Below are 14987 nucleotides of genomic sequence, written 5' to 3' on the forward strand. Positions count from 1 at the left end.
CAATTTAACATCAGAGAATGTATACAGTATACAACCTGAAACTCTTGCTCTTCACAGAGACATTCATAAAACAAGAAACCCCAAAGAATGAGTGATAGTAACATCAGAACCCCCAAATCTCCCCTCCCCTCCCACGCACAAACAAGGAGCAGATGAGAAATTTAAGAGGAGTGCTTTCATAAAAAAATTACATTATAAAACTGTTATTTGTTTTGTTGCAACTTCCTCTTTTAAGTTCAGTAATTTCAGTCAAACTTCAGAATTCTGTTGCATTTGTCATAATAAATATCAAGTGCAGACTACTAAAATTACAGTCACAAATAACAATATTTTGGTCTTTCCTCAGTGATGTCCTGAAAGATAATTCTAATCTAATCAGTTATATTTTGAGTTAGCTTTTTAGAGCTACATATTGCTATATCAATTTCCTTAAAAGCATTTAACTACTTAATCCAGAAGTATTTCAGCAGCTTTATTTTCTTCTGCTGTAGAGGATGGTGCTGATCTAGAGAGCATTGAAGCGGTTGCCAATGAAGTATTGAAATTAGAAATGCCGACTACTCCTCAGCAGCTTCAGAACCTGACCAATGACATTCGTGACCGGGTGGAGAGTCTCTCAGATGTAGAGGTGATCCTAAACCAGAGTGCAGCAGATATTCAACGAGCAGAAGCACTATTGGATGAGGCCAGGAGGTCCAGGTAAATCATAATTGCTTTACCTTCCGGCTACTTTCTTTAAGTTTTCTTTATAAATTAGTAAATTTTACTTTGTTACGTACCCCGTAACTGGGTCACTTACCAGCAAAGATAGAGAGGTCCGTTGAAGTCTGATGGTACTATTTTTTAACAGTATTTATTGATAAAAAGACACAAAATAATATTAATGCAAACATACAGATAATATACTTCGTCAATACTAACTCTAAAAGCGCGGGTATAATAATTAATCAATAAGAAATAGCTCTATTGTTGTCTAGGGGATAATGTATTGTCCGATGGAAATATAAAAGTCACTGTCATTCAAGCTGCAGCTCTTTAGGTTTAAGAGAGACGGTTTTAAACTTGCCCGGGTCTTTTATGATGCCGGTCCTTTGAGTCGGGGGAGTTGATTTCCCCGTTGCTAGCAAAAAGCCGTTTTCCGTGGTTCCAGCCACCAGTCCCAAGCAACGGAACTGAACGCACGTGGCCTCCTTCAAATGGCTTCCCGCTATTACGGGATCGCTAGCGTTCCTTATGGTGCGTCTGAGGGGCTGTTCCTACAGCCCCTCTTTTATCCTGACTTGCAGGGTTGTAGATGTCAATCAGGTTGGGGTGATGCAATCTCTTTCTCACCCAGCCCACTTTTGCCTGAGGGCGTTCGCGTAGCATAGCATCTCAATCCACAAATGTGTCTCCAAGAGACAATGGCCATGTCCCGTGGCTTTGAATCGCCGGGGAACGAGGCATTCTGCACGTCTCTCTCTCATTTCCTGGGTCCCCTGACCCAACCCAATAGTGATCTTGCGATTCTCACAAAGGAGGGGGCTGCAGGCATAACAACTTGACCTCTCAGTTTTATAGTATGTTAACCATACTGTTTCAAAGTTTGTAATTGATTTTCTGAATTCATCGTGTTAATGTAAACTGTTGCTATTTTCTCATTTGTTACCACCTGTTGTTGACAATCTGGTGCACTTGATATTCAGATGCCATCCAACAAGTTACTGGTCTCCTGGATGTTGTTTGAAGTTCTTCATTTTAATGTCCGTTAGTCTGCACAAACCTTCAGGACCCAATCCAATTAGATCATAGATCCTACAATGGAAACAGATTATTTTTCTGAAATATGGAAGTCTCCCTTACCCTCTTGTGTGCCTTACAGAACTCATGCAACAGATCTTAAAGTCACAGCTGATCGTGTAAAGGAGGCCCTACATGAAGCTGAGAGGGCACAAAATTCAGCAACAAAGGCCATCAAACAAGCTAATGAAGACATCGAGGGAACACAAGATCTGCTGACCTCAGTATGTGACTATAATCATACTTGTGATCATTGTATAGTTTCAATTGTCTTTAAACCATTAAACCAGATCTTGGTTCTGTTGTCAATATTAATGCTCATTAGTCCTAAGTGACCACAAGAATCTGTTCATGTCAGTTGATTAATGTTTCCTCTATCATGCTTTGCATGGAAATAATATTTTTTGAACAATCTCCTTATCGGTCATTTGACTTTTGACATATTGCTTATTTCTTGGTTGATCATTTTTTTCTCACCTTGGAGGACATTGGGGCTAATCTGTAAGAATAGTTTAATGCAATCCAGTTTTCCCTTCACAACCCAAACAGCTGGATTCTTACAGATGTACGTACTGTCTCCTTGACTGGAGGTGCAGACTTAACGGTGCCAGTGAGTTGTTTGGATGTCACAGCTAGTTGGACTACTCTGACTGTAACATGGTAATGAACTTGATTAGGAATCTGGAGGGAATTGCTATAACCATTGTCCAGGCACACTGATAGATAGATAGATAGATACTTTATTCATCCCCATGGGGAAATTCAACATTTTTTCCAATGTCCCATACACTTGTTGTAGCAAAAACTCCTTACATACAATACTTAACTCAGTAATAATATGTAATAATAATAATAATAATAATAATCTAAATCACTAACTCAAAAAGCATTAATAATAGCTTTAAAAAAAAAAGTTCTTAAGTCCTGGCAGTTGAATTGTAAAGCCTAATGGCATTGGGGAGTACTGAATACTGAAGGTATTTGCCTACCCCAGATGAACTGGCAATTCACATGTACCAGGAATCTTAAGGGTTTCATGATCTGGACAGCTCATAAAAAGCATACAACCACCCACTAAGCCATGGAAAGAATTCAGGAATTAATCTTTTGATTTGTCTGGGATATTTATCAATAACAATTCTTCAAAGGTGGCTACAGATATAAAGGTATTTATTTCTTTAGGGTTTTATTCTAGAATTGTGTTCAGTTCCTGTCAGCTTCAATTAATTTTGTTAAATAGTCATGACTCTGTTATCTGATACTTGTGGGTTTATAACTAACCCCAGAGCACCAAAGCTGGGTGCCAATGTTGTCATCTGAAAAATCTTTGAAGTGTCTTTTTTGGGTTCATGTTTCCTGTAAATGGCAGCATTTCATCCATTGCCCGGAACTCCATTGTCATTTACATCAACAAAATGGTCCATGCTAAGGCGCTGCAGTCTCTGTGATTAGATCAAAGAACAAGAGCAAAGTTAACTATTACAGACTCCTAAGTGCATTTTTGCTTGACAGCAAATGCACAGTGTAATCTATTCCAATTAAATCTGTCTTTTATCTCTGTCTCATCTTCAGTTTTAGCATGTGGCTTTGTCTGTTTCAATAATCCATTCAAGCTTGCAGACAGACACCCGCTTGTTAAAACGTCTTGTCTAAATGAAATGTAAAGCAAATCTAACTATGAAAAAAATTGTGAAGAATGGAAAAGTCCATGACTATTGCAGTGAAATGCCCTGCAAGCCTACATACGTGAGAAATCATAATGTTACAAGGTGAATAGAATCTTGTTGCAGTTGGGTTAGGTATGGTAAGGAGGATTACGACATAATGATAATAGTAAATGCAGATTAATCTCGTACTCAATCTGATTCACCCAGAGCTTCTATTGATCTGAAGCTACTAGATTTTCTGGACCTTTGTAGATTTTAATAGTTGTTTTTGTTCTTCTTTCATATTATATGATATTCTACCAATTCAATCATGTGAAACAGTGATTGAGAGGAATATTGGTCAGGAAATAAGATACCACCATAAACACTATGATAGTCTGTTTGAATTGTCTGGCTTGGCACTTGGGGCTTCCCTCATATTTTGCATCATGTAAAACCGTCATTTGTTGGACAATTGGCTTGGGACTTGAGGCCACTAGCATATTTTGGATCATGTAAAACCATCATTTGTTGGAGCAGTTGGCCACAACGTTCGGAGTTTTATGGACGGCAATATATTGTCTTTGGGAAAAGGGAAAACCAAAAATCTCCTTTAGTGACAGTGTTTCTTCCCTGATCCACAGTTTGTTCCACCTGGATAATGGGATTGTGAGGGTTCCTTTTGCTGTCCTTTAGAAAAACCTTTGTAAATCCAGACCATATTATCTGACTGCAAATATGTTGATTAGGGTAGTGTTGAACTGTAACAAATGCAGGAATTGAATTGTTCTTGCATTGTGTATTTGTTCTACGGTGTCAATCTTTGTCTCTTTGATACGTTTTAGATTGAATCTGAGACGTTTGCATCAGAACAAAGTATCAACAATGCTACTCTGCGCTTAGCACAGATTGAGAAAGATATCAGTGACCTAAAGCAAAAGACTGCTGAGAATTCAAATGCTGCAGAAAACATTGGAGAAACAGCAGAGCGGGTTAAACAGGCTGCAACTGAGGCCAAACAGGTAGGCCTTAATTTACAAGTATGTCCTAAGATGATCTCAGTAAAAATTGAAACAAATTTTCATTTTGTGTGTGTGTGATTGAACTAAAGGCAAATTTATACTTGTGCGTCACATCTACGCCGTAAGTATCGCGTACCCTTCGCCGTAACCTACACTGTACCCTACGCCATAGGGTGACGTGCACCTCTCCAGAAAACTAACGCGTTGCGGCGACGTAGACCGCAACAACTGTGATTGGTCCACTTCGTAGCATCACATTTCCTCCTACGCATTTCCGGTTGCTTCTTCTCCACCATGTCTGTAGGCTGTGCGTACACCGATACGAAATAGATGAACCAAATCGTCAAATCTACCTGCCGACATGCGAAAATGTTTGAAATGCATTTCCTCGTCCATGTCTCTCACTGAGAAACTCAACACAGTGGCATAGAAACCCCACTGCCAACTAGCGCTTTGACACACACCAACGCATGTTCGTTACGGTGTAGAGTGACGCAGCAGTGAAAATCAGTGTTACAGCGCAGGCTGAGGCGTAGCCCTAACGCAAAAGTATAAATCAGCCTTAAAACACCTTTAATGCAATTAACACAGCCGCTTTCATTCAATTAGATTTAACATTAACACTGGCCTATACAGTGTTAGTGCTGCACCTTTTTAAAATCTTTGCTGGATACAACAGACTATAGAGAGCACTATGACTAACACTGTAAAAAGTTTTCGTCATGGGGGGTGGTGGTGTTTCAGAGTAAGTACATGCTCTTATACATTGGTTGCCTAATTTTCTATCAGTTTTATCTAAACACCCACTTTAAAGCTAAATCATCTTTTATGTTATTATGTTATTGCCTGACCATATCTGGTTTTCCTTCTTACTCCATTTTTCTGGGAGTAAATTCAGCATTTCCTTTTTTGATTTTTATTCTGTTCCTTAAATACTTGTCAAATAGCTTCGCCCCTTGCACATTCTTCTGAAGTGAAAGAATTATGGCTGCCTCACTTATTTTCTTATGTCTAGTGCTTCATACTGGTTATCAGTTTGGCTGATCATTTTGGTGTCAGTTCTGTTGCCTGGATAGATAGATAGATACTTTATTCATCCCCATGAGGAAATTCAACATTTTTTCCAATGTCCCATACACTTATTGTAGCAAAACTAATTACAAACAATACTTAACTCAGTATAAATATGATATGCATCTAAAATCACCCTCTCAAAAAACATTAATAAATAGCTTTTAAAAAGTTCTTAAATAGTTTACTAAAATACGTTGAATGGTAACTTAAGCTCAGTCCTAACCCCGGCACTTTAACATATCTTACCCCTGGCGGTTGAATTGTAAAGCCGAATGGCATTGGGGAGTAATGATCTCTTCATCCTGTCTGAGGAGCATTGCATCGATAGCACACTGCCGCTGAAGCTGCTTCTCTGTCTCTGGATGGTGCTATGCAGAGGATGTTCAGGGTTTTCCATGATTGACTGTAGCCTACTCAGCACCCTTCGCTCTGCTACCGATGTCATACTCTCCAGTTCTGTGCCCATGACAGAGCCCGCCTTCCTTACCAGCTTATTAAGACGTGAGGCGTCCCTCTTCTTAATGCTGCCTCCCCAACACACCACCACAAAGAAGAGGGCGCTCTCCACAACTGACCTATAGAACATCTTCAGCATCTCACTACAAACATTGAATGACGCCAACCTTCTAAGGAAGTACAGTCGACTCTGTGCCTTCCTGCACAAGGCATCTGTGTTGGCAGTCCAGTCTAGCTTCTCATCTAACTGTACTCCCAGATACTTGTAGGTCTTAACCTGCTCCACACATTCTCCATTAATGATCACTGGCTCCATATGAGGCCTAGATCTCCTAAAGTCCACCACCATCTCCTTGGTCTTGGTGATATTGAGACGCAGGTAATTTGAGTTGCACCATATCACAAAGTCCTGTATCAGTTTCCTATACTCTTCCTCCTGTCCATTCCTGACACACCCCACTATGGCCGTGTCATCAGCGAACTTCTGCACATGGCAGGACTCCGAGTTATATTGGAAGTCTGATAGTTAGCTCAGTGGAAGCGTATTAGCCTCAGGCAAATGTACGTTCAAGTCCAAACTCCAAGACCACAGCACAATGCAGATTTTTTTTATTGACAAGAATGTTGCTTTGTCAGCCACACTGTGTTTCTGATGGAGTTTGTGTCTGCCTCAAAACAGGTATAATTGATTCAATAATATGGACCTGCAGTGTTTGTGGCCAATATCACCTGGCATCACACGTAATCCTGTGTATCATTGTTAGTGCATCCCTTGCTATGAAGACGATTTTTTGTTACCCTAACAGTGACTGTACTTAGCAGATAATGGAATATTTTAAAGTGCTTTGGATGTCCATTTTTTTTTAAAAAGTGCAAGATTGAATTCTCTTGCAATTTTCTCCTTTCCAAGAAACCTACAGTTAACAAAAATGGTAAATATTCTGGGTTTGGCCAATGTTCCTTTTTAAAGATTGGTTGCGAAGTAGGTCGTTGGAGACCAATTTTATTTTGTGATAAGGATCATGAAATAAGAGAAGCAGCAAGCCATTCAAACCCACGCTCCAACAGTTCAACAGGAATATAGCTGAGCTTTATTGAACTTTTCGTATTCTATATCCAGGTTTCTTGATTTTTTTAAAATATGGAGATATCTGTCAAAGTACAATCAATGATCAAGACACCATAGACAGACAGACAGACAGACATACTTTATTGATCCCGAGGGAAATTGGGTTTTGTTACAGTCACACCAACAAAGAATAGTGTAGAAATATAGCAATATAAAACCATAAATAATTAAGTAATAATAAGTAAATAATGCCAAGTGGAAATTAGTCCAGGACCAGTCTATTGGCTCAGGGTGTCTGACACTCCGAGGGAGGAGTTGTAAAGTTTGATGGCCACAGGCAGGAATGACTTCCTATGATGCTCAGTGTTGCATCTCGGTGGAATGAGACTCTTGCTGAATCCTGTGCCTAACCAGTACATTATGGAGTGGATGGGAGACATTGTCCCAAGATGGCATGCAACTTGGACAGCATCCCCTTTTCAGAGATCACCGTCAGAGAGTCCAGTTCCACCCCCACAACATCACTGGCCTTACAAATGAGTTTGTTGATTCTGTTGGTGTCTGCTACCCTCAGCCTGCTGCCCTAGCACACAACAGCAAACATGATAGCACTGGCCACCACAGACTCGTAGAACATCCTCAGCATCATCCGCCAGATGTTAAAGGACCTCAGTCTCCTCAGGAAGTAGAGACGGCTCTGACCCTTCTTGTAGACAGCCTCAGTGTTCTTTGACCAGTCCAGTTTATTGTCAATTCGTATCCCCAGGTATTTTTAATCCTCCACCATGTCTACACTGACCCCTTGGATGGAAACAGGGGTCACCGGTGCCTTAGCCCTCCTCAGGTCCACCACCAGCTCCTTAGTCTTTTTCGCATTAAGGTGCAGATGATTCTGCTCACACCATGAGACAAGGTTTCCCACTGTAGCACTGTACTCAGCTTCATCTCCCTTGCTGATGCATCCAACTATGGCAGAGTCATCAGAAAACTTCTGAAGATGGCAAGACTCTGTGCAGTAGTTGAAGTTCGAGGTGTAGATGGTGAAGAGAAAGGGAGACAGGACAGTCCCCTGTGGAGCCCCAGTGCTGCTGACCACTCTGTCTGACACACAGTGTTGCAAGTGCACATACTGTGGTCTGCCAGTCAGGTAATCAATAATCCATGACACCAGGGAAGCATCCACCTGCATCACTGTCAGCTTCTCATCCATCAAAGCAGGGTGGATGGTATTAAATGCACTGGAGAAGTCAAAAAACATGACCCTCACAGTGCTCGCCGGCTTGTCCAGGTGGGCGTAGACATGGTTCAGCAGGTAGATGATGGCATCCTCAACTCCTAGTCGGGGCTGGTAGGCGAACTGGAGGGGGTCTAAGTGTGGCCTAACCATAGGCTGGAGCTGCTCTCAAACAAGTCTCTCCAGGGTCTTCATGATGTGGGAGGTCAATGCCACCGGTCTGTAGTCGGAGCCACTGGGGCTGGAGGAAAAGTCTCAAGCTTTTCAACCTCGTCTTCGGTACAGGGACGAAGCAGGACATCTTCCACAGCACAGGAACCCTCTGGAGACTCAGGCTCAGGTTGAAGACATGGTGAAGTACTCCACATAGCTGGGGGCACAGGCTTTGAGCACCCTGGGGCTTGACACCATCTGGGCATGCAGCCTTGCCCTCTGAAGCAGAGTTCCAAATATGCAACAACTTGATTGGAGGATTTACTCCTCATCTTTTGTTTGAAAATGCCCTAGCCCTTGACACTCACCCTGTCAAGTCTTTACGTTTCCAAGATATCTACTCATTCCTTTAAGCTCTGGAGAACAGCCATCTCCATCATTTTGATATCCCCACAATGTCATTAGTGCAATGTCAACTTGTAGCCTTTGTCTGCCTACAGACCCCCCAAAAAATGCCTTGCGACGATTCTGTGAGCCTGTCAGCACACATTTTGGATTCATGCCTATGGCTGCAGAAGTACTTAATCTGTTTCCCTGCTTAGAGTCTCCTACTATTACTGTCCTAAACTCTGGCTGCAATAACCAAAGGAAGATTGCCAGATTCTGGAGTGAGACACACTCAGAAGCTTCCCTGACCATTCTCCCTTCCATCACATTTATCACCAGGTATCTCTGACTATATTCCTTTAACCCATGGGATGGCCACTTCAGAAAGCTGGTCACGCTAATGACATTTTCTGCACATTGGCCTTTAACACTTGAAAGAGCATTGAGTAACTTACAGATGCTGCAGGCCGTTTAGAACTTGGGACTTGTCTCCCCTGCCATATTTGTAATATTTTAAAGAAAGGCCATTTTACATAGAATGTACTCAAAATACATAGTTGCCCTCTTAACTAAAGATGTTCCTGATCACCTTGTCTATCTTAAACTGTTAAAATTTAAAAGTAGGAGTACTTAACTGCCCCCAAGTTCCAATCAAATGCTTCACTTCTGAAACACTATATCACCCCCAAATCTGCTGCTGGTCTCTTTGTAGGATGAGCTCACAGGTAGGCCTTCTTCCTCAGGCCAGAAACTGTCGGCATCATTGCAGAACCCACTTATCTGTGCCAGTTGCTGCTTCAAGTCCTTTTGCCATTGAGTTTTCGTGCATTCCTTCAGAAGTTATTGTGATCAGTTTTAAAGTTTATTACCAGATTACTCTTATTTTCTTTTTACATTTCCTGCTGAATTCTATAACACTCCAATCCTTAGGTTTACCATTTTTCTGACATTATAAGCCCTTTTCTTTAATCTAATATCATCCTTAATTCATTCTTTCAATTGTATTTCATCCATTGTTCCCGTTGTGCTTTATGATATGTTGTATCTCATGTATTATTTCTATAAAGGCCATGACACTTGGCAGGCAGTGGCTTAATTTAAAATAGCTTCCCAAACTACCACAACTGAGTATCAGTTGCCAATCCATGAGATGTCTGTATCTAACAAAACTGTTTTTTTAAACATAGGTTCTTGACACAGTCCTTAAAGAAAAGTACAGTTTTGCAGAAGAGAATGTTGAGAAAAAAACACATGCAGCTTCTGATGCTCAGCAGAAAGCAAAGATGCTGCAGAAAGAGGCCGAATCATTGTTAACAGATGCAAGCCGAAAGTTGGAGTTATTGAAGAGTAAGTACTTCTATTGAACTGACGTGATTTGGAGAGTGTTGCGCTGCTCCTTCTTACGCCTTGTGGCACATCCGATTCTGTTGCATTTGACTTTTTTTATGAGGTCAAGTTGCTAAACCCTCAACCCAGCACAGATGGAAGGTGTGCAAGGAGCTATGTGTGGAAGAGAAACAGAAACCTAAACCTAAAAGCTTCTCATAGAAACATAAATTCAGTTTGTAATTATACTCATCATTGATATTGTAATCTAATATAACTAAGTCCATCTGTTTGGCATGTTTAATTTAGGACTTAATACTCTGCTTGTTTCTGGCAGAAATAAAAATCTACCCAGCCAGAATCTCAATTTGACAAAATACTTAAATTTTCTCATAGTTGTTCTTAAAAAGAACAGAAACTTGTCCAGATTGATCTTTTTCCACTCAATGCCGAGTAGATAGAGGAGGGGTAAGGGATGTTGGTTCATACACAAACTGCTTGTGTATGGAAGAGCACTAATTAAAACTCCATTAATCCAGCATCCTCAGGACGTGGTGCCAAACCAGGAGATTTTTGGGACTGTGTTTGTTGTTGCTGTTAATACTCTTAAATAGGCTCTTAAAAAGTTACAAAGTAGAATAACAAACGTGCTGGGTTGATTGGAAGATTTTAAAAGTTTACAAGAGAACTAGATAGTGAACAATTAGCAACCCCCAAACAGTTGGATAATGGATTATTATACATTCAACTCTGCAGCGATAGTTCATCAGACAACACATTGGGAAAAGCTTATCATGGCTAGAGGAAAATCACAATTTAAATATCTTTGTTCTGACTCAAATAAAATCATTATCAGTTTTTCTATAGTTTGTGGAAATCATCTATCTGACCATTCAGAACCCGAAGATGCAGCAGCTGTGTTCCTCCAGTTCCCAGATACTCCCTAAAGTTGATTCACTGGGAAATTTCTTGTAACATCTGGATAAATTAAAATGTGTTTATGTCCAACAATCCAGAAAATCTGGTCTGGAACAATCACAGGCACGAGTGTACCATATTATCAGATTTTACTGTAGTGTTTATGTAATTCAGATTTTGAACTCCACTGGCAAAAGGTATCGATGATGCTTAAAATAAACAATTTTGTTACTTTGTGCAATGTCCTTCCTACTGTGCTTTTCATTGGACTTTTGATATCTGCCAGCCATTCAATGCTATCCTTGCTAACATATTTTGGAAAAAATCAAGCTGAATATTGAACACAGCCAGGCACCACAGAATTTCAGTCTCTTTAGCCGCATTAAAGGTTATTGAGTAAATAACATCCAAACCAAATTCTCAGCACTACAGATTAATCATAACAGAAATTTGTTAGCCTTCATATTTAATTATATGCTGCAGGCTATACAGATCTTGGCACTGATGATGGCAATTAACTTGAGCGACCAAATCATTGATTTACTGCAGCCGAACAATGCACATTTCCTTCACTATCTATGAAAGCACAAATGTGAACTGTCTTTCAGTAATGAGAAGAAAGCCAATGTAGAACAGTGGTATACAATCAAATGGCAGAGAGGGCCTTATTGTCAATTCAGATCACTTTGGAGGGTCATTCACATGCTTGTAGAATTGCAAGCTTCCCCAGAGGTCATTTGTCATTTTGGGCACACTCCAAAGCTTGAATTGTTTGGAGCAGCTCCACTCATTTATTCAGTAAGTTATCTAAGAGAGAAAGGATTTGAAACTTCAAAAATATTTCACTGAAGAATGACTTAATTTTTTAGTTTTTGAATATTTTTGCCAAGTTATGACTGTCAAATCTTTGAGCTTTAGTTGGTGAGGGTGGGGGCAATAGCTTAAACTGCCTGTTGAAGTACTTGTTTAGGTGGCTCTTTGATATACACCATGCAGGACTTCACTAGTCACCCTGCATTATTGCTGACGTGTAACTTCTTGCCCCCGCTTATCCCACTCCTAATGGTGTGGGTGAGTTGGGGAGTGAGGGGTTAACAATTTTATTAAACCCCCTAAATTTCCAATTCCCCCCCCCCCCATTGGCATCAACCTGTGATTGAAGGAGGTTTGTGAATGTTATATACCCATCTTATATTATAAATAAGTTTAATTGCCTCAGACTTACTAGCAGCCTTTATTTATTTATTTTTTTTGGTCTGAATACTTTAGGTTAAGGGTTCCCACCCTTTATTATGCCATGGACCAATATCATTCTGCAAGGGATCAGCTGACCCCAGGTTGGGAACCCCTGCTGGAGATGATACATTTGGAGCAGTTAGATTAGCCATTTCAGTTAAGATTTTATTTTCTCATCAGTAAGCAGATGCAGACCTGTCTTATTTGTAAATGTTAGGAGCTTAAGCGCCAAATAATGGCATTAACCTCTAATGATTGTATTAGATACTGAAAACTATGATACAAAATCCAATTAGAAATGTGTGGCCAGGCTAAAATCTCAAAATTATAATAAACTGTTCGTAATAGTAATTTTCAAATATTTGTCTTCAACAGAACTGGAAAAAAGCTATGAAGAAAACCAAAAAGCCTTGGAAGAAAAGGCACAGCAGTTGGTAAAACTGGAAGAAGATGTACGCACATTGCTGCAGACAATCAGTCAGAAAGTTGCCATCTATAGTACTTGTTTATAATGAGGATCACTTCACAGGCAGTTACCTGTCAGTACTCTACTGATGCTGAAGAACAGTCAATTCCAAGCGTAATTTTTTAAATAAATTGAATGAATTATTAAATGCATCTTTTACTCAATACATTTTATTGAAATATTTCCAGTAGAAGCAAATGCTTAAGATAAAATACAATCTAAACTCAGTATTTTTGTATTATTCATTTTAGTGACTAAATTCAATGAAGTAAAAAAAATTGAAGTGTAGTTCACTTTTTATAGCCAATGTTTAACCCATTTTTATTTACAATTACATTAAACATGGCATGGATTTAGTGACCATGTAAGTAATAAATACATTTTACAGTAGCTTGTGCAGGAATTACATTAGACTGAATTTGTTTGCAAAAATAAAGTAAGTTTCACGAGTGAAGTCTTCTAGAAGCATTTCAGTGGAAAAGGCATTACGCATTTTAATATCAAAGAAGGACAAGGACAATGTTCTACTTTGATACTGAAACTCTGTTTCTACCATTGCAGTCAAACTGAACAAGCCTTCAAACTCATGTTGAATGACATCACTTCTAGATAGTTTCAAATTAGTGATGTGTATGGGTGTCGTCACCAAGCCCAAGAACATACCTGAACAAAAATATCCTTTAACTGTTTCGCAAACTGGTGAAGGCCAAGAATATTGAAGAATTGAAAAATGCTCTTTTTTGTTTATCAATAAGGAACAGTAAATGTTCCCACTGATTTTACATTTTTTTAAAGGACAAGGCATTAGTGAATATTTAGTAATGTCAGGTCACAGCTGTGGAGAGAGAAAGAGTTGTGAACATGCATTAGAAAATTTCATCTGATTCAGAGGCTCTGCAACAACACTATGCCATCTCTGCCTAATGTGAAGTTGCAATGTGAGGTAGATTTTAGGGGTGGGAGAACAATCATAGAATATACAGAAAAAGGAATGAAAAGACCATAAGGCCACAAATGTAGAGATGATGTTATTAAGTAATACCGTGATCATCCAGTCCCAAACACAGGCACATTATCCCATACACGTTTTCAGTTTGCTTTCCTCCCTCAATTTTCTACCTTTTCCTCTAGCAGAAACAATGCCCGTAAGTCCAGAGCATCCATTGTGTATGTTCCCTTTACACCCCCAGGCCCATTTTGTATCTTTATCTCTTACAGCACCTGCTGAAGAAACTGGAATTAATTTTGAGGACTAGATTTTGCCGTTAAAGACATTGATCTTTTTTAATGTTCATCACAGCCTCGATTCTGATTTAATTGCCCTCTAACTCCATTCTGTTGCTTGCTCTCCAAGTTTCTAAAATTTTTTATTCCAAAAGAAGGTAGTAACTTCTAGGGTCCACATAAACACACACAACAGGGTCAGTGATTTCAATGACACTAATGAATGTAGTGTTTGTATAATTCACACATTTTTATATTTTATTACTTACAATGGATCTGAGTAAGGATAGGAAGAAAACTTTTTTAAGTGTCTCCTACGTTCAACTTCCCTCGCTACTTTGTAAAATAAACCATTCAGATCAGAAATGCTCTAGGATATGATTTTATGTCGTCCTTTGACCATTTACCTTCCTCCTATAATCTCAATCACAAATACAAGTTATGCTTAAATTTTGCAAGGAAGTTCTGACTGGGTTTTGTTGAGATACAGTGCAGAACAGGCCCTTCCAGCCGCACAGCCCAGCAATCCCCGATTTAACTCCAACCTAATGGGACAATTTACAATGACCAATTAACCTCTTAACTGTGGGAGGAAACTGAAGCACCCAAAGGCAACTCATGCATTCCACAGGGAAGGGGGACATACAGTCCCTACTCCGACAGCCCAGATGTAATAGTGCAGTGCTACTGTGATACCCAGGCGAAGTTATCCGAAATTGCTGCTCTAGGCATGACCTGAACTACAAACAAGTTGGTGCTTTGAGGGAAATGAGCTAGGTAATGGAAAATGAACCACAAAGTTCAAAATAAGATCCAGTTACACCAAGGATGCAGTTCTGAAGAATTTATGAGCAGAATAATCCAAACTACTACGTACTTTGTCATGGTCTTGACTTGATCAAAAAGATCAATCTCATTCAAACGCTATTACAAATATTGGATCATAATGATGAAAAATTAATCCCCATGACTGTAAAGGATACTGGTGTAAGCTCTG

The 14987-nt window shown here is 39.7% G+C and overlaps 1 protein-coding gene across 1 annotated transcript in view; it reads left to right on the forward strand.

The window, feature by feature from the left end:
- Positions 1 to 13216, forward strand: part of lamb1a (laminin, beta 1a) — an 88937-nt gene extending 75721 nt beyond the window's left edge. Inside the window, exons 29-33 of the mRNA XM_073066278.1 lie at positions 492 to 699; positions 1862 to 2003; positions 4271 to 4447; positions 10008 to 10167; positions 12676 to 13216. Of these exons, the coding sequence (XP_072922379.1) occupies positions 492 to 699; positions 1862 to 2003; positions 4271 to 4447; positions 10008 to 10167; positions 12676 to 12812 (824 nt within the window). The 3' untranslated portion in view covers positions 12813 to 13216. The remainder of the gene's footprint in view (positions 1 to 491; positions 700 to 1861; positions 2004 to 4270; positions 4448 to 10007; positions 10168 to 12675) is intronic.
- The last annotated feature ends 1771 nt before the right edge of the window (positions 13217 to 14987 follow it).

Source organism: Hemitrygon akajei, chromosome 14, assembly GCF_048418815.1.
Source record: "Hemitrygon akajei chromosome 14, sHemAka1.3, whole genome shotgun sequence".
NCBI classification, from domain to species: Eukaryota; Metazoa; Chordata; class Chondrichthyes; order Myliobatiformes; family Dasyatidae; genus Hemitrygon; species Hemitrygon akajei.